The following is a 20,463-nucleotide window of genomic DNA, read 5'->3' as shown; positions in this document are numbered from 1 at the left end:
ATTACAGTGAATAAGCATCTGTAAGCACTTGAGGACAATTTGTAGGATGAATATTTTTCATTCAAGTGCTGTAGAGAGGGGTCATAGCCAATGATCTCATTGACAGAAATCAGAAGAAAAATTGTGAATGATGTGCCGTAGAAAGCAAAGATCTATGTTTGGCACTTTAGTTTTGACAAGTTCTGTGCAACCTGTTCCATCCATTACTCACGCTAGAATAAATCTCCTTACCAGCCATGTGAGGGAGGAAGAGAAGGGAACATTAGCTATGGATAATACATGGCTATTTGCAGAGTACCAAAATATTTACTTGAACATATGCTTTCTCACATGCCAGTACACAGTCTTTCATGTGCTGGAAGAAAGAGGAAGGCAGAGAGTTAGAAAGATGAAGGTTGTAGCTATATTGCACTCAGCAGTTAGTGCATCAAACTCAGCCTGGACCTTTGCAGTGTCAGCCCTAGTGCTTGGGTTTTAAAGCTTCTGCTGAGTCTGCAGCTGGGGTGTATTCCCATTAAGCAGGTGCACATTTGTGTAGATTTACCAGATCCTGTGAGAGCTATTGCTTTTTCTCTGCCACTCACTAGCGATAGCTAGAGCCCTGTGCCATTCTGTGTGATACGCTTCAGCTTAGGTCAGACTGTGCCCACATCTGCTACCCTGCCCCTGCTGCGCAGGCATCTTTCATACTGAGAGGAAAGCCACAGGGTATGTGATGCTGCTGAGTATATGGTTCTTGCACACATCACACTCTTGCCCAGGGAATAATGCTGTTGAGGTAGCTCCTCAGAGCATGCTGAAAGTATGTAGAATTATGCATGCATAGATAAATCTTTGTAGGATCCAAGTCCAAGGTGCTTTGGGAGAATATATGAAAGATGGCTATTGTAGCGTCTTGTTATTGGGATAGATACATGCCAAAACACCTCTAATGTATTCCACCTCCTTCTGCGTAGAGAACCAAGTAGCCGGCTCACATGGGATAACCATCCCTTGTGGACACAGAGTCATTGAACAAGTTACAGATGTGACATGTAGCTTCTGTTTCTGAGTTACCTTTAAGCTACCTACAAGTAGGTGAGTAGACAGACCTCCCAGGACCAGAGGACGGGCTGTCTAGGGCCCAACGAAGTTACATACACATCTAGGCAGAACTTCATACAACTGAGTCGATCTGTGCCAAAGCCAAGTACTTTAAAGCTAGTTTGAGGATGTCTAGATAAGCTGCAGTCGTGCCTTAGATTTCAGTATTAACTGCTTCAAAAATTCTATACTAGTCACAGAATCATAGAATGGAAAGGTTGGAAAGGACCTCTTGAGATCATCTAGTCCAACTCTCAGCATAGCCCCGTAGGAGGATTGAACCCATGACCCTGGCATTAGCAGCACCACGCTCTAACCAACTGGGCTAAACCTGCCCTAAGCATGGGATAGTTTTCTTCTCATTTTAGTCTAGTGTTCAGATAGCTGCTTTGAGTAGATCTTGGGCAAATAAGTGAATGCTTTCATCTGTGGGACAGACAATCTTGTTGTTCAATAATGTACGTATCTTCAATTCCAAGAAAGAGATATGGGGCTGCCATTTCCCATATAAAGACATGGTCCTATCAGAGACAACATCAGCACAAGTAGTTCATCAGATGTTTTCTGTGAGACAGAACCTTGTTAAACCATTTTGGAAAACCTTGTTTTCCCAAGTGAAACAGTTGCTTTTCAACACTTCAAATGGAGATTTGTAAGTAGTTGTCACATGGAAGTAGTTTTTTTCTGCGTTCATAGACTTTCTTTTTGCAATTATTTTTTGCTCAGATGACAAAGCTGTCAATAAATGAGGAAATTATTTCCCCTCTTCCACTTTCACATATTATCTCTACCTGCTTCTCATTTTATTTCCTAATGAGAAAAGATCCTGTGTTGTTAATAGAATGTTTTCAGTGCAACACTTCATTCCAGGGGCCAAAGTGCAGTTTATTCTGTTACTCTTTTTCAGCTAGGAATTACAGAAAATTGAGAGGATGTTTAAATATTAGTTCTGGGGACCTGCTATTCTAGTGGTAAGCAAGCAAATTCACGGGTTATAGCCCAAAAATACAGTGGATATATGTACTCTTTGCTTGACTAATACCGCTAAAGAAATCAGTGTGTCTTGGGTATGTGTGATGAGCAATGCTCCCACCTCGTGGTCGTATTGTAACCATGCATTTTGATAGGTGATCTTTCAAGAATATGTTCCTCTACCCAGAGCCACAGGAAATAATATAATATGTAGTCTTTTAAATAGGCAGAATCTAGATGAGTGTACATGACAGGCTTACTAGGTATTGAGGCCTTTGTCTTTCTGTATTTTGATTTTCTTGAGTCTTACCTTTGTCTAACAGTAGTTAAAAGCCTTTCCTATAGCTTCTCTTCACTGACCATGCCTTTGGTCTTAATTTTTCTTGACAATCGTTCCTTGATCGACATGTGCACAATTTCTTGACAAGAAAGCTACAGTGAAGGGGCTTCATTTCTTTCTGCTCCAGGTGTCCCCCAAAATTAAGTATTTGTGGTGACAGAGTAGCTGGCACAGAGTATTGTTACCCGAGAATGCCTTTGGTGAAGGAACGTTTTTTTGTAGGGATTTGTAATGGAGGCATGATGGTGCCTCCACATTTATCCCAGATATTCTTGAATTAACAAGGTTCTTCCTTAGCTTCATTTAGGGGGAATGTAGCTTTTGCAAAGCCTTTCAGCAATTTAAGAATTGTTGGTCTTTGCAGCCTACTGCAGGTATAGTTTTCAGTAGTGTCTTTTATATATCAATCTAGCCAAGACCAATAAGTAGCAGTGAACACTAAGTAGCCTGCTTCCTGTGACAAAACTCTGTTCCTGTTATTTGCATAATGCCAGTGTTATTTGAAATAAGGTCATTCAAGCGCATAAATAAACATATGCCTATGTATCCTTGAGAATGGTAAGAAGGGTAAATTTCAGGTCATATAGATAATGTGCCCTCTCTATTTCCATTCCAAAAGATAAGCTGATTTTCCCATGATTTCCAGAAGCAAAAAGTCTGTTTTGCTTTAGGTTCGTAAGGCAAACACACAGGTACCGTGTTTCCATTAGATAGTGCTTGATAGTGCTTGATAGTATGTGTCAGAATCCAGTAGTGGTGGCAAATTGGAATTGCAGTAGTAGAAATAAGAATATTTCTAAAGACAATTTCCTTCTATTTTATATTTCTTTTATAGCCTATTATTTTAATTACTTTAGAGGTTATTGCCCTAAGGTAGAAATCAGAATGCATTGTACTGGCACCTTCTAAAAAGCTTCCTTGAAAGCACAAAGATATTTTACTACCCAGAAACCATATTTCACCGTAACTTATTTCTGCTGAACAACTGTTCCATAATAGTGCAATATAGAATAACAAGAGGATTAAAAACCTTCTGTGCTTTTTAAAATCCTTTGTGTACTCTTTAATAAAAACATGACTGTGTCTTAGCAAGTGGCACCCAAGGCAAGCTGGAATTTGCATAAAGAGATGTACTTTCAGAAGGTGTTATGCAGTTCTAATACCGAATAGAGGATAAACATTGTGTGATGTGGTTTTTGAAACTAAACACCAAATACATTGTTAGCATCCTGATCTCAGGAGTATTATGGCACCGTGGTATGCATGCTTTATGAGAATATGGAGACAATATAGAAATGTATGTTGTATAAATATGCATACAATTTGCAACTTTTCTATTCTCTCTGTGTGTGTGTGTGTGTGTGTGTGCAAATCTCATGAAAAGCACCTGATTTTCCTTTAGAACTCCTTAAGATGTTTGATTGCTTTTGACTTCTATTTCACTTGAAGTCATGCAGTGTGAATATGGGACAAATATAATAATTGGGAGTAGTATTTTTATTGATTTCAGGTCTGAGTGAATATTAGGAATATTCATTCCAATTGCATGGTGTAAAAAAAATAGTGTAGGTGGGTTCTTTAAGTAGTTAACTTTACACAGAGCATTTTCAGGTTAATTTTTGTCATTTGGATGTAGGTCAGAGATAGCACATGGCTGCATTGCTCCTCAGAGACAGGAGCCAGATATGGCTCCCTAGAGCCATAGTAGGAATGTGTAACTGTTCCCTTGGGAATTCCTCCTCGGTTTTGTATCATCAACCAGTTTATTGTCCCTGGTAGGGAAATGAGCCTGACCTTGTGCTTGTTATAGACCATTTGTATGGACTTAGCCCTTCTTATCCCATTTAGGACAGACTGCATACATAATAGTGAATAAAAGGTCTGTGCTTCAGTAAGAGGTGCAACACTTGTGCAACGCTTAGTCCTAAAAGAGAAACAAGATCATTTCTGAAGGCAATGACTGAAGGGACAGAAGAATTTAAAATGGTTCCTGAAGAGAGGTTGGTGGCCCCTAGCCTTCTCCTTGTCCCTTCGCCGTGGAAAAATTAGTTTCCAATGTGGACATCCCAGTCATAATTATTTTACCAGATGGGGACTCTGACAAAATAACTTAAATGGAAGGACGAGGAAAGAAAAAAACAACACAGTCAAATGTATGGGACAGTTTCCAATTTGGACATCCCAGTCATAGTTATTTTACCAGATGGGGACTCTGACAAAATAACTTAAATGGAGGATGAGGAAAGAGAAAAAAAAAAAAAAAACAACACAGTCAAGTGTATGGGAATCCAAATGTAAAACCTGTACTGTCCAAACTGCCAGCTGGGTGCTTTGTAGGTGCCTTCATGCCCTGTGCTTTGCCTGCAGGACCTGCTGGCTGGTGTCTCCCTGGGGGCAGAGGCAAAGGGACACCAATGTTGCTGGGCTGCTCAGGCTAGGGTTCTGCCGCATGCAGTCAACAGAAGTTGGACAAAGAGCTAAGTTTTTGGAAAGAGAGTAATTTTACAAGTTAATTTTCTACTTGTACTTTAATACTAATCTTTAGTATTTGTTACCATTAATCAGTCCATCATTAGACAATTCATTCTTTCCACTGCTTCTAAACTGCTGATTAGTTATTCCTGATGTTATAACCTGGGACTTGGAGGCTATAAATAAAAGTGGAAGAAGAAAAATTGCAACTTGTATTAGTCAAAATGTGCGGTTTGGGAATTTGAGTCCAATTCACCATAAGTGATTGTTAAAAACAGAAAAGACAGAAAAAACTGACTAAGAAGTTTTGCTCTGACATGGTGTTTCTGTTTTGCATTTTTACCAGCTTTAAGTAAATGATAAAAAAAGAAAAAAAATTATTTGGGTCAGGTGAGAAGCACAGCCTGATCTTTCATTTCCTCTCTACTCCCCACCACCGCTCACAAAAAAGAGCCACCTCTCAACAGTTGGGTTTTTTTGCCTTGAGAGAATGAAAGCAATTACTTCTGTCTGACCCAGAGCTAAGCATTATTTTAATTTTTCAGTTTAGTCATTCAATCAAAGAAGCAATTATTTGACCAGTGCTAATTACAAAATTCTGACTCATATCTTCTGCTGAAAACTTTGCTGGCCTTGATTATCCTTCTGGCTGTGGTGGCTCATGCCTCTTGTGCCTTGGAAAGTACTGAGGCTTTAGTTTCCGTCCATGACAGAGCAGCCCTTTATGAAAACCATGATCCAGCTTTTATCATGAAGATGGTCAGACCTTTATTATTATATTTGATTATCAGATACAGAATATGCTTTTGCATTTGCTTCTATAGGCTTCTCTGCATCATGAATTTATCTTTTCTTTCCTACAAACTTTACTCAGGAAACTTAGCCATTTTTAGTGAAACTAAACTTTTGCTAGTTCGCCCATTTTATTTTCTCTGCTGTTATGAATTTCCATAATGTGCTGGTAATCATAGAATATATAATAGAACAAAGCTAATCTCTTTCTTCCATCACTGAAGTGATTTCAGGTCATGTGTAATACAAGCTGTCAAACAAACATAAAGCTCAAGATCAGTGTGAACAGGAGTAGAAATTGTTTAAAGTCTGAATGATTTAGGGATAATTATGTGCCGAAGCTTGAAAATCAGAATACCTTCTATGCTAATATGATTTTTCCCCATAGCAAGCTGAATGTTAAGCACTTGGGTCATCTGCTAAATTAGAATGGTGGTATTTAAATTCAGTTACAAAACAAGCATGCAGAATTTTTTCCCAACAGTATTCGTTATTGTTTTCCCTTGCTTTAAACAGGACCCAGGCACCTTGAGTAATGTTCTGTTTTCTTTGGAGGAAATAATCTCTCTGAAATTTCTCATCCATCAAAAAGACAGATAATGAAGATGAATTAACTTACAACATGTATTTCTTCTTCATTTCACTGATCTTCTGAACTTTGTTCCTTAGGCCTCATTCATCTCTGATGCAACAGAAGCAAGAAAATAGCATAAACATGCACTATTTATTTCTTCACAGTCTTAATTCTCTTTAAAAAGGCTTTCCAAATGGCTTTAATATCAGAAAAAATCATCCAGTGATGAGACTGAGCACTGAAATTTTGGACTCCTTCACTCTGTTCTGAGCCCTGAATCTTTAACTGAACAGTTTTAGCAGTGCTTTTCAAAGGGGAACACCTACAACTGAGCACATTTTGGCATGAAGGGGAGACAAGGAGTACCCAGACTTTTTGGAAAAAACTTATAAAATTAAATGGTCACTCCTGCAAGGTGCTGAGTTAGTCAACAAAGGAGTTAAATATGTGACGGTATCCCATGGAAACCATTTAGCACTTGGTCCCTGCTAGCTGCAGATACTTCCACCATGTTTAGTGTCGGGGGTGACCACCTTTTTGATTATATGTTATCTGAGACCAGTTTACTCAGACTGTACACTGCCTCAAGAGCAAGCATGGTATGACCTCAAGTGCCATACAGCCATTTGTAATTTCTGTTGTCGTTTCAGCCAGTGCCTGGATGGAGGAAGCAGACTTTGGAATAACCTTATCCTAATAAGCCAAAGCTTAACTGTTGTGGTTAAGGTTTATCATATTTGAAGTGTCAGAGAAACAGGAGCAAGAAATGGGGTTTTATTCCAAATTTAACCAGGCCAAATTTTTCTAAATTCTGGAAGCTGGAAATTCAAAAAAAAAAAAAAAAAAAAAAAAAAAAAAGAAAGAAAAAAGAAAAGAAAAAAGAAAGAAAGAAAGAAAAGAAAAAAAAAGAAAAAATGTTTCAGGAAAAATTGTCATGGGGATGTGAAATTTGATGTCAAATTAGAAAAGTTTGAGAAACTCAATTTTATTTACAAATATGAACATTTTAAAACTTTTTATTTATGCAGTATTTTAAAAATATTTTATGAGAATTTGTTTTCTTTTAATAAGTGAGGGCAGAGGCTAATTTCAAACACCATCTCAGCTTTCCTGTGAGCATTCAGATACCCACGCTAGGCCAAGCCAGAAGTCAGTTTAGCTCTCCGATCACCTACCTGATGACATTTCATACTCAGGGTCTTAATGAACAAAGAACAAAATCTGCAAGATCTTTCCCACACCTTCCCAACTGCTGCAGATCTAATGCAGAGGTCAAATCTTTGAATTAAATAGCTCTCAATGGATTTTTCTTCCACTAATTTGTCTAATTATCTTTTGAACCCTGGTACACCTTTGGTATGTACATCCTGAGGCAATGTAATTCAAAATTTGCTTACGCATTATGTGAAAATAACATCTTCTTTGTTTCAAATTTACTACCTGGTAATTTCATTTGTAACTTCCTTCATGTATTGTGAGAAACAGTGAGTAATTGTTCCCTACGTGCCTTCTCAGCATTGCCCTTAATTTCATTTACCTTTTATCAAGTTCTCTGTGCAGCTCTCCCTTTTCAGGCTAAAGAGTCCTACTATGTTTAAGCTTCATCTATTTAGTTTTCTGCCAAGTGGAAGCCTTCCGACAGGAAGTATGTGTATGTTAGAATGTAACACTGCCCCAGTTTGTGTTACACACTACTGATACTGGCACGGGATGAGAGCATCTGAGTTAACAGATATGAGAAGACCACAAAGATACATTTTTTTCTGCTAAATTTTCCAAAACAAAATATCCAAAACACAATAATGTTCATTTTGACGTAGTTGTATGCTGGATTTTTTTGTTGATATCTTTACGATTTTGCCACCACTTTCACTGTTACTGAAAAGACATCACCATGGTGTTTTGAATAGGGGATATACTAGATGCATATGGTTCACTGAGGTTCTCTTCTTTTGCTTAGCAGGGAAAAAAAAATATATATATATATATATAAAAGATTGTGTAGCTTTTTCTATGCAATTAGAACAGACACTCAAAAATATCTTGGGGTAATGGTATCTCAGGGCAAAGCTATTTGGTAGTGTGGTGGTGTTCTGCCACCCTATAGTAATACTCATATAACATGTTAAGAAGATCAAATTTGTACATGCTAAGCACTACTTTTTCACAAGTGAGCTGCAAGATTACCATAATCTGCTTAGAAAGAAAATCCAAGGGTGTAATCTTGGATGATTATGGAATCATGATGTGTCTCCTTCGTTATTAAATATGTTTATAATGTTGAGTTGAGAATTGAGAAAGTAGCGTGCAATAAATTTGCAAACACTATCCTGATAAAGAGAGATGTGTTACTCACCAGAGCAAACTAAGTATTTTGTGTAAATCTCCCTGCCCATTAAATCATTATTCCACATCATTCTGTCCTGCAGTTTGCATTCAGCTTTCATTTTTTTTAGGAAAGAGAATAGCAAGGTTTTCTTTTAAGGAAAATTTGAAACCCACAGGGCTGAGCCTTGCCTCCTGGTGTGGCCCTGCACTGGTGGCATTGCCCTGGGCCAGCTCCGGGGAGCACGTTGCTCTCTGCAGCTCGGAGGCAGCAACAGAGGCACGAGGGCAGGCATTCGGCAGAGGGGCAGGGCTGGCCATCTCCAGGGGCTGTGCTGAGAGAGGTTAGCTTTTCATTTCCAGCTAGTATAATTAGCATTGCACTCGGTGAGGATCTGGGACCACGAGTCATTGCAGAACAGGTGTAATTTTGAGTCAGTCTAAACTCTCACCTCAGTCTGAATGTCTCTAGGGCTCTGTTCCTATTCTCCAACTGGGTAGCAGATTGTAAAAGTTTGAATTAGACAGGCATAATAAATGCCAGCTGTTAAAACTGATAGTTCTTGTGAGGCCTCAGGACTCCTAAACATTTGTTTTATCATAAAAAGAGATGTGAATGTGTGAGATTAATCACTGGTTGTGCAAAACCGACAGCCAGCTTCCTTGTTGTATGGCTGTAGCTATCCACTGAATGGTTTTGTGTAAAGGAAAGGACAAACTGCTGTATATTTCTCCTTCAGTATGTCAGTATGTATAGCAAACATATACATTCCTGATCCAGTGAGCGCATGTTAAAAACGCCATTGTATAAACTGCAAGCTGAAAGCAGAAATGAACTTAATAATCTTCTCGCAGTGGGAGCTGGTATCCCATGAAGAACTCCAGGAGTCTCTGGTATTTGCATTGGTGATCAAGAGGAGAATCTATACACAATCTTAATAAACAATATAAACTCCACAGTGACATGCCGAGTGAACTAAGCGTCTTCCTGTGTGCAGAGCCCAGCATATTCATTCTTTTTCCTCTTTCAATTATCTCTGTTAATGCATACTAATATTTGCACTGGATCTATTGTGCTGAAATGAAAAAGAGGCTGAATCATATCCAAGGTTAGTGTAGTCTTAGGAAAGCTATTTTGTATCCAAAGGGAAATTCAGCAAGGAAGCCAACACATTTGCTCCACCAAGTAGAAAAACAATTTAAAGTAAATGCTGCACTACAATGTTCTCATTGAAGCTGATAATGTGACTAACAGAAGCAAAAAGCAATACATGACTCAGTTCTCCGCAGGGAACTTCTAGACTCTGGAAAAGGCATTATATTTTCCCCTCTTTTGTTAATGGAGATGGGAGGGGTGAAAAGAGATAGGCCTGTGAGTATGGAGGATGGCAAAGGAACAGAAGATGGCACGTTGGGTAGTACTTCTTAGTGTCAGGTTCCAACTGCAATTCAGCAAATCCTTTAAGAGATTCAGAAATGATGACCACCCAAAGCTGTTATTTTATCCAGTTAATGGACCTATCTCCTTCCATTCTTTTGGGTCAGTATCATCTCCTTAGAAAGTGGCTAATGATGCGTCTGATTGGATTATTATGACCCCTTTAATGACAGTAAATTAGGCTGAACTGTTTAGATGGGAGATGTCAGGAAAGTGTAGTGCTATTGTTACAGTTGTTATTATTGCACACTGTAGATTATATTCTCAGTAGTGCTGGGAATGTGATAATCCAGTCTAAATAAATCCAGTGAAATGCAGAAAGCTTAGATCTTTACAGTAGGAGCTTAGACTCACATCAGTGGACAAAATATTGTTACAGCAACTTACAGCGGACTATCTTAAAAGAAAAAGTCCCCCCTGCTAACTACATAGTCGAAGAAAATGGCACCAACTCACTAATAAATCCTGTACAGCCACTGCTATGCATACATCAGAGGTAATATGATCTAGCAGCAAAGCCTTAAGGTTTTTGTCACTTCTTTTTTCCACTGCCTAGATAAAAACAAAAATTCCTGTAGACAAAAGGAATTGGTTTCTGAAAGGCACACAAAGACTTTCTGATATAATCACATCTTCCTAGGCAAGCACACCCTTACTGGTAAATTCACCTCTTCTTCAGCTGAATTTCCTTGAGCGGGAAATCCTTTTAAATGCAAGTTTCTTAACTTCAATTTTTTCCTCAAGGAGATCTGTTCATAGTGAAGATTCATGTGGGATAACCACGTAGAAATCAGTTGTGTTTGTACATTCAGGATGATGTTAGTCAAATATAACCTAATTTTGAGGCTGAGGGAGTTATTAATATTTGTCCAGAGAGTTAATTCTATTACCTCCAATTGATTATTTTGGGTTTCTAAAGATGTTAAGGAATTTAATTATCTAAGGCAAATCTAGAATTGTAAGTGCATATTTGTACATCCTCTCTGTCCTGTGAGAGATGATTTCTTAACTTTTCCATATGTACCAGACTTGTTAAAATTCGTTGTACGGCAAGATATAGCATTATATTATGGTCAAGGGCAATATTAATATTTCTTACTTCTGGAGATACTTTTTCTGTATTTTGTAAACTTGTAGCTTTGACAATATGTCCTTTTCTGCTATTTGCACAGATATCACATGCAAGAGCCTGTTAGACTTTAGTTGGGCTGGCCATTCAATGAGGAAGAATATGGCTTAGCTCCACCAACATGCATTTTGATTTTTCTGTGCGTTGTTTTGTTATTTTCTAGTCTACGCCTGCAAATATTGCACAGAGACTGACTTTGCTACTTGCTACCTTGGGCAGATAGCTTCTGAAGATTAGAATATGGCCACCAAATTCATAAACCATTGTAATCTGATCGGAGATAGTTTTACATTTAACTGTATCAAATTAGCTTTCAGTTACAGAAAAGTTGAGCTGGTTGTATAATGCACATCCTTGGTTAGATCTCAAGCACCTGTGTATACGTGAGGTTATGTTTTCATTGCAAGGTGTTTGGGAGAAAGGGACCTTTAAAGATAGGGCTCTTTTCTGTTTGGAGCATTTTCTTTACCCCAAACGACATGTCCAGTGCTGTTGCTTTTACAGGCAAAAATGTATTGAAATAGCTAGTGAGCAAGGGTGATCAAAGAGATCTAGACTGAAGAAACTTAGTGGTTAGACCACACTAAATTCTACTGCATGATCTTACTGATTTCAAAGATTGACCTCCCACAGCTTTAGTGTTAAACTAGCACAGCTAGTTTAACTTTGTGTAGGGCAGAACCAGTCAACCTGACTGACTTCCAGTCAAGTCAGTTTGATGAGCTGACATAGGCTTGGCTAAGCTCCAGTGCACCTCACCTTGTGGACTTTCAACACTTTAGTAAAGCTGCTCTACTTGGAGGGAATGGGTCTGTCTAAACTGATACCCTTCTTTTTCTTTCCCAGAATACCTTCTCCTTGGACACAGGGAAGAAAGGCAGCATTTGACACTTTTCTTTTTCTTTTTTTTTCCAGATACAGAAGAGTAAAAATATATATATATATAAAAAGAGACTGCAAATTTCTTTCATCATTTTAGCTGAGCTTCTTCATTCCTGTTCTCCTCCTTCCGCAAAGACCAGTTTCTGGGGAAGGCGTTAAACAACTTTCAAAACACTCCTCCTCCCACTGGCTACTTCACAATTAATGACTCTGGGTTCTAGGGTGGGGGCCTTGTTTGGGGGGTTGATTTTATTTTTATTTGTTTGTTTGTGTGTGTGTATGTGCATCTTTTGTTGTTTTGGGGAAATTTTTGTTAAAAAGAATCTGGTGGTTTCCTGATGCAAATGGTTCCATTTTCTGGACAGGTCAAGCAAATAGATGAAAGTCGTCTTCAAAAGTCAGTATTACCCTTTGCTGTGCTTCAGCCTGTGAAACCCACATTAGGATGATGCAAAAGAATATCAAAAATCGTGGGAAGAAGCTTGATAATACTTCACTTCTTTTTTTTTTTTCTTTTTCCCAAGAGTGTTTCCAACAGCCGGTAGACAGAGAATTTGACTTAAGTTTTACCCTAACTATAGAAGATTTCGTGCATATGAATGGTGAATCTGTAGCATTAACTGACCATTTTTTAGGATGTGATGCTTTTCCTGTGTGATACAATGATAGCAAAATGGTTTTGTTTCTAAAATGCTTTTGCGTTTTTGCAGTTAGGAAAGAAGGATCAACAGAAGTGGTATTCCCTTGGGGCAAATTTTGTTGTCAGACTCCGAGTGCATGTACTTCTTGAAGTGTCTGCTTTAACTAGAGATTACAAGTAATGAGCTATTTCCCAACATTTGTTCATGGGCTTCTTGTGACCACTCTTTGTCTGACCTGAAGATCTAGGAAAAGAGGGCAGCAGGGAATCACACAGATTGATTCCTACTTTCATCTCAGTGTGACATTTCTTTCATAACTGATTGGATGGACAGGTTAAAGGAAAGGAAAAGCATTGATGGAGAAGTGTGGATAGAGAACAACAAAATGTGTCCTAAATACATTACTGGAAGTCAATAGATATAAACTGTGACATCCAGTGGAGCTAAACATATGGAAAGAAGCCATAATTTTGGCCCCTTTTAAAGAGGAAGTGTTAAAAATACCTCCTTCAGGCCTTGATTCAGGAAAGTGTCTTTTTAAGGATGTTGATCATTTATGTAAGTGCTTTTCTGGCTTGGGATCTTGGTAGGGGTGCAGTTTATTTTAAATGATTTTACTTATCTGTGTGGAAATCAAGACATGCATATATACTCATACACTAGTTTTCTGCCTGACTCCCTTTTCATTCAGGATGCAGTCTTGCTGTGCTATGTATTTTATGAGGAGTTGGACTGCTGTCATGGCTCTTTGCTATGTAGAGAACATTCAAAACATTGGCTTAGGACGGTAACTCATTTTCGTGTTCAAAAGCACAGGACTTTACCACCAGCCTATATTAGAGCTGGAGTCTGTGTTCCTGCTTAAACTGTGCATGTACAGGGATGAACTTCACATAACACTAGCAGAAGTCACAGCAGTGAGCTCAGCCTATATTCACATTTAAACATGAATACTTTCTCACTCAGGAGTGTTTGTATCTGGGATTTTGATTATTGCAGCTAGAGACATTTTGAGTTCTTTTTTTTTGGACACCAAAGTTGGGGTTTGTTCAAAGCCAGAGATTTAGATTAAGTTCATGCTATGAAAAGGTTGCACTTAATTCCGTATTTCCAGAGGGAAGACATACGAAAATAGCTCTTGCAGTTCTCAGAACTCACAGTTAGCTTTGCTGTACTGGCTCATTTAAGTAAAATAAATACAAAGGCACGGAGTGTTCCCGTTCGTGAGCTCCTGGTTTGGTAGTAGTTCTGTGTGCGCATCCTGGGGTGGACTTACTGAGGAGAGAAGGGGTGCTGAGAGGACAGTGGCCCCACAGGCAGTGCAGAGTGTGCTCCCTGTCATGCAATGGGGAAAGGGCTATGTCATCCCACAGCGCTTTCCCACCTCCCCTTTCCACTTACAGCTAGCATTCAGCCCTGGTAGGAGCGGTAGAATACGAGATCCAGCCTTGGCTAAGCTCTTTAATGGGACATTGATGACATATCATTAATACAGAACTAAATATCCCACCGATGACTCAGTCCCAGAAGTGAGAAGGAACATATCCTGATTAAGAGTTTGGTCAGTGAAGCAGAATTTAGTCAATATTTTTTAGTTACCCTTATGTAATGTACCATGATTAAAATACCTTAGGTCGTGCAGACTGGAATAATTTAAAAATGAAAATCTTTTTGTTCATCTACTTCTGATACTTGTTTTCTTTCTTTCTGGGACTGACTCCTTTCAGATAGTGAAGCAGGGCTGCTTTATTCACACCTGGTCAGTCCTTGCTTCTCGTGCACTGGTACAAAGGTGGGAAATCAGCCTGGAAAAAACTTTTCCTTGACTGTCAAGGGTATTCACCACTGGCAGAAACTAACAAGGAAATTGGTGGATTTGCCATCTCTTGATGCTGCAGATCCAAACTGGATGCTGTTCTGGAAGAGATGCTCTAGTCACAGAAGTTACTGATCTCAGCACAAAGGTATGCAGTAAAATGTTTTGCAATATATAGGTGGGCAGATCTAGCTCTAAGATTTTCCTACTCTCTTTAAAGTGTCTGAGTATGGTACAGTGGTACTGCATTTTTTTTAATAATTTTTTTATTATCACTTAAAAAAACATCCCCATGAAATCTCTTCTGTTTTGGAACTACATAAAGTGAAAGTGAAGTGTAGAAATTAAGATCCTACAAAGAGATTAGGCCAGATGGAATAATCTGTCATGGAGTCTCTTCCTGGGATCACATCTACATTACTGTACTCTGATTATCTGCTTCCCTGGAGCACTCTGCAGCACTGTGCTAGTGCATTGTGAGCCAAGGAATGGTATGTTTAGACACCTCCCAGCTAAACTAGAGATCAGCCACTGTGCAATTGTGTAAAAAAATAATAAAAGTTAAAAAAATACAGAATGACTTTCTCTTATTTTATTCCACCAAAGAAAAAAAAAAGAAAAAAAGAGAGAAGGATTAGGTCCATATCAGGTAATAGCATGACCTCTATTTATAAAGAGTGAGAAAGGATTTCTGCTGTTACATCCTTACCTAACTTTTCCCTGGATGTATGGAAACTGTGTTTTCAGAGGCCTTCCTTTTCCACCATCTGTAAGACTGTACAAGTAAGGAATAAGCCAGAAAAACTGAAAATATAGGGCTAATAATGCTGATCTCATGCTGAAATGCAGTAGATTTATTTGGGAATGCCTGCAAATAGGCATCACAGGATCTTGTGGGGTCAAAGAGGACTCGCCTTATGGAGGGAGGAATGGACAGGGAAGTTGTGTGCCACTAAGAAGGCCTCTGTGAGGGAAATGAATATATTCTCCAAAAGCTTTGCCTTCCTGGATGAGCACCAGAGATTTTTTAACCCCCAGAATCTGTTGTCTAATGTAGGAGGGAGAATCCAGACATTTTACCCCCTTAAAATAGGGAGCACTATCACTGGAAGTATCTCTGCCAATGTTTTCTCCTTTAACTGGAACTAGTCTTGAGGGAATTGGCAGACCTCTCTCTCGTGGTGACTTAGCACTTCAGCTCCTGACTACACAATAATTAAAAAAAAAAAAAAAAGCAATATGTCGTTATCCTGGTCATTACTCAAATGACTCAAAGGGTAACAGTTCTCTGGTCTGCACTCAAGCAGTGATTTAAAGTATATTTCTGTGACAACAGTCAAAAAGTGTTCACACACGTGAAAAGAGAGAATTATTTTAAGCTTTTTAGATATAATGGCTGTGGTGCACCCTTTCAAAATGATAGGATCAAGTACTTACGGCCAGTGGCTTTTCTTGCAAGCTACGCAACTTCTTTTGCCTAAGTCAATATAGGCAAATATAGTCAAATTTCTGTGTTTCCTTACAAAAAGGTGATGGATATCACCGTTGCTTTCCATGTTAGAGAAGAAGGATAGTTGCCATAAATCAACTTTTTTGCTGCAGAGGCGGTAAATAAGTAGGAGATTAAAAAAAAAAAGCTTTGCTATTTTAGGCTTAAAATGTACTTCAAAGTAGTCAATCTAAGTAGACTGATGCTTACCTAAAAGTGCAACCTTTTATGTAGCTTCAGCTGGTATATTTTCATACAGTAGGATGTATAGTAGCAAAACAAATCTGGAATTTGGGGGTCTGGTTCCTCACTGGTGAACGGAAGAGGCAGATTCCTCTTCCTCACTGCTTTGTTTCTTAAACATAAGTTTGTGGCTGGAAAGAAATTTTCCAAAATGTAGTTGCTTATGTCAGAGAAAAATGGTTTTACAACATATCCTTTGAATATACAGTGTTTGAATATGCACACACTAAGGTCACACGTGCTCAATCTGGCGGCAAAAACAGTTTGCACTAGACAGATTTTAGTACGGTAGAGAAAGCTGCTTTGTAATCAGAAGATCCGTGAGCTCACCTAGTTAAAGGGAACAGCAAACACATTCATTGTTAGTCTCTGCGGCTTCTACGGTGGATCTCTGACCTAGTTTTTAATTAAAAGACACAATAATCCATTCAGATTAGAAATGATGAAAACTGACTAGGACAGTACTTTTATGGCCTTGGCTGGAATCAACTAGTTTATCTCCAGGAGCTCATGAGATGTTCTTAAATGTTCCTTATTGGATCATTTTTCCTCATAGATCATTTTGTAAAGAAACTTATCCTCTGGTGATCTATACTGATCTATACTTTGCCATTTATTCTCAACAAAGGACAGCACAATCAAATAATCAAATCCTTTTTTTTTTTTTTGCTTTCTTTTCATCTATCACCTCATCCAATAATTAAAAGGGAAGAATGACCCTGTACTTTCCCATGTCTTGAACCAGTGCTGATCTCAGAGGTGTGCTGGTGTGATGCCTGAAAGCCAGCATGCAAATCTGGTAACACCCTTGCTGTTGCTGTTAAAAGTCTTGATTATATTATTTAGACTCCATGCAAATTGCTGGGGAGAGCAGCTGCGGCTGCTGGCCAGGTAGAAAGGAGAACAGAATAAATAGGCTTTCATGTTGTTAAAGCACAAATTCTGCTCTCACTGAGGATGGTGAAGAAGCTTATCCCACAGCACGAGCAGGTCTGCCTCAGTCTCAGTTTAACATCAGGTGTATGTCCTACTCTGATCCTCAGCCTGCTTCGACAGGCAGGTGAGTTCTGTAGTCCCAAGCACCCCTTTTCCTACCTGATTACTGTGGTCAAAGAATAAGCATCGCACCTGACCGCTGCTGCTGACACTTTTCTGTTAAAATGAAACATGATCCATGCCTTTCTGTTTGCTGCGTCCATCTTTTCTCCTTGTGTTTTGATTTCCCTTTTTTCCTGTGCAAACATAGAGATTTCTCATCTGTACCCCAGCACAGCTGTGACGCACATTATCAGCCTCTCTTAGAGGCATGAGCTCTCTGCTCTGCGGACTTGAGCAGAGGGTGGAAAAAATGGAGCTACTTCCAGGCAAACTGGCTCAGGACTCGAAGCAATGACGGTCTTCCAGTCCAGAGCCCGGTCTTAGCTAATTTGGTTTAATATCTAAACACACAACAACACTCCATCACCAGCCTCTTGGCACATCATTGTTGGCATTTTGCATTCCTTTGATTGCTTCCCAGTGCACGTGTACAGGTTGTTGTGTTTTCGTAATCCCTCGGTTTTAGAAGCTATCCAGTGGTAGGAGGAATATATGTAATGCCATTGTCTCTGCTGGTGGTTGTAGGAGTACATATATCAAGCAAAATTACTCATGGCCATGAGGTTTTCTAGTGATAAAACCTGGGTGTAGAATGGCAGAGTGGGCATTTTCCTTTTCTTCTTGCTTGGATGATATTTTTATACAATTTTATATGCAATTTTTTTAAATATTTGCTATTTTTATTGTAGGGTTCTGGTTGAGGTTTTACCAGAACTTCTGGTTGTCTACAGGCCCAGATTCTCACAGGAATATTTTTCCTCCCTTTCCTCCCCCCTCCCCCCCCTTCTTCTCCTATAGGTGAAAGCCATTGCATTTGCAACATCAGCTTACAGCAAAATAACACCTAGGGCCTGATCAGTCTTTTAGTTGCACTGAAATTGAAGGAAGTTGCATGCAAAGTCCTGCTAGTCCCGCTGCAGCATCTGGGGCCAAAGGCTAAATACCTGAAATACATGCATCTTGTTAAATGCGGGGCAGTTCTGTATAAAGCCAATGCATCAAGGTAGTGCTGTCTTCCTTTGCTGTGGTAGGAGCTGCTTCCACCACAATATGTTTAAATAAGAAAATCTCTCTCTGTGACTATAATGCTACTTTTTGCAGCCACTTCAATGAGTAGGCACTTTAATAAAGGCATATGTTGGTGCACTGGCTACCTTCAGCAGGGAGGAAGGGTGAACATTATGTCTTATCTGTGTCAGTAGATTTCACTGCTCTTTGCTCAAACATATAGTGACAGGTCCTAATGACGCTAAGGAATGTTAAATCTATTCTTAAGGGGGATAAGGGGAAATGAACCAAATTCAAGGATCTTGGTCTTGTAAAATAACCTTTTCTCAGCTGGCATTCTGCAGGGAAATCTATGTATGAAGTTGAACATAAACTTTAGAGTATGTTTGTATTAGCAGAGCTGATAATGGAAATGTCTTTCTTGAACTGAAGTAAACAATATACACCTGTTCTCTAACATTTTTCATGGAAGCAAGAGGCAGGTTATTGTACTATTTTGCGCCAGAGGATGGAAAACAAATAAAAATCCATTTTAAAAGCAAAATTCAATGCAAGTTTGCTCTTGGGACTGGATGGGTAAGGTATCCAAAAAACCTATTTAGTTTGTAAAGACTCATTAAGGAAAAAAAAATGTAAAACTGATATGAATCTTGCCATGTAATGCCAAGTATTCTCAACTATTCTGAGAATAATTTTAAACAATATGTATTTATTAGTTCCTTATTTGAAAGAAGAGGCTTGTGGTCTCTAAATGTATAAAACATTTTTCAGCATTCCAGTCTTTCTGTAACTGAGTCCATGTATGTTCATCTTATTACCAAATAAAAACAATGAGGTCTCTGCTTAATTTGCTTTCAAGTGGTAGAAGGGTTGAATTTGTTCTGATGCTTTCTACATCCAATCCAGGCATGGAACTTGCCATTTGTTTTCCAGTATCCAGCTCCAGAATACTAGTAGAGTATTAGTCAATAATCAACTATTTTTTAGCATAGTGGGAACATTGCTTGGACAGCATCCATTGTTCATCACAAACCTCTATGAGGAGGATGAATTAATGTCATTATCTCGTTTTCTAAAGACAGGAAAATTGTAGTAGAGGGTGGAAATAGCTTGTTTAAGGAATCTGAGGTAAATCTCTACCTGTCTGGAGATTAGATTTGCTAACCTCATGATTCCTTGTTCCTCTAAATGGCAATGTCCTTTGGCTTTCATTAATCCCAGTTTCACTCTGCCCTCTTGCACTGCCAACGTTCGTTTGTGAATATATGACATCTGCCTGAAATCAGAAATGCTGTGGATGTACTCCTTCTCAATGCAATTGTGAGACTGTGAGATCTGGTTTCAAAACCAGATGTTGCCTTATATTCTGAAACCAAATAGCTTTGGGGAAGTGGAGGGGGTTGCATTCCGATTTCAGCTTTCTAACCCTTGTTTTTTGTTTCAAATCCCAAGCATATTTACTGAGTGACAGCAAATACTGTTGCCATCTGTGGTTATATGTGTTTTTCATGGTTTAAGTGGAAAGTGCTGTCTCCAGGAATATTTGTAACTGCCTTGTGAATATAATCACAGAGGAGGGTGGTGATCCCACATTTAGAGTGGTAGAGTCTGTCAAAGCATTATGCTGACTCTATGTTCAAACACAAAGATATCCCCAGTCTCTGGGTCTCTTCTAGGAAGACTGAAATCACAGTCCATAAAGGCATCTAAACCAGCAACAGAGGACTCATTCCCACTGAAACACTTGCTCACATCATTTTTTCCTATGTCACTTGGAGTATCGATCCCACAGCATTGATGCCCTGTGCTGCAGTGCAACACCTCTACATGCCATCTTCTACAAAGTAAATTATTTCACAGGTAGACTATGGAGATGTTTATGAAGCACCACACAAGTAATGAATAGAATATTCCTACACTGTTAATGTTTTTCTAGTTGTTTGCTCTTAAACTCCCCCAACAACCCGATTTATCAGATCCTTTCCTTAAAAAAAGAAGCAGCTCTCTAAGGAGGATGTAAAGTTCAACATAAGCATGAAATACTCCATGTATTCCTGTTTGTCTGATATTCCAATTTCCTTTTTGGTTCCTTTCTTCTGTGTGAGAGGTTCACTGGTACTGATTTCCTGAAGAGTGTGTGACATGCTTGCCACTGTACCTG

The 20,463-nt window shown here is 38.9% G+C and overlaps 1 protein-coding gene across 8 annotated transcripts in view; it reads left to right on the top strand.

Annotated features, from left to right (window-relative positions):
* PDE1C (phosphodiesterase 1C) overlaps positions 1–20,463 on the top strand; it is a 313,258-nt gene that overhangs the window by 280,151 nt on the left and 12,644 nt on the right. The window contains exon 18 of one of the 8 annotated variants that reach the window (XM_062569523.1): positions 12,041–19,149. The exons of the other annotated variants lie outside the window; for them this stretch is intronic. Coding sequence (XP_062425507.1) covers positions 12,041–12,054 — 14 coding nt within the window. The 3' untranslated portion in view covers positions 12,055–19,149. Of the gene's footprint in view, positions 1–12,040; positions 19,150–20,463 lie in introns of those variants that run through there. 8 annotated transcript variants of the gene reach the window in all.

Source organism: Rhea pennata, chromosome 2 (genome assembly GCF_028389875.1).
Source record: "Rhea pennata isolate bPtePen1 chromosome 2, bPtePen1.pri, whole genome shotgun sequence".
In the NCBI taxonomy this organism is placed as follows: Eukaryota; Metazoa; Chordata; class Aves; order Rheiformes; family Rheidae; genus Rhea; species Rhea pennata.
This window is presented reverse-complemented; position numbering and strand designations above follow the sequence as displayed.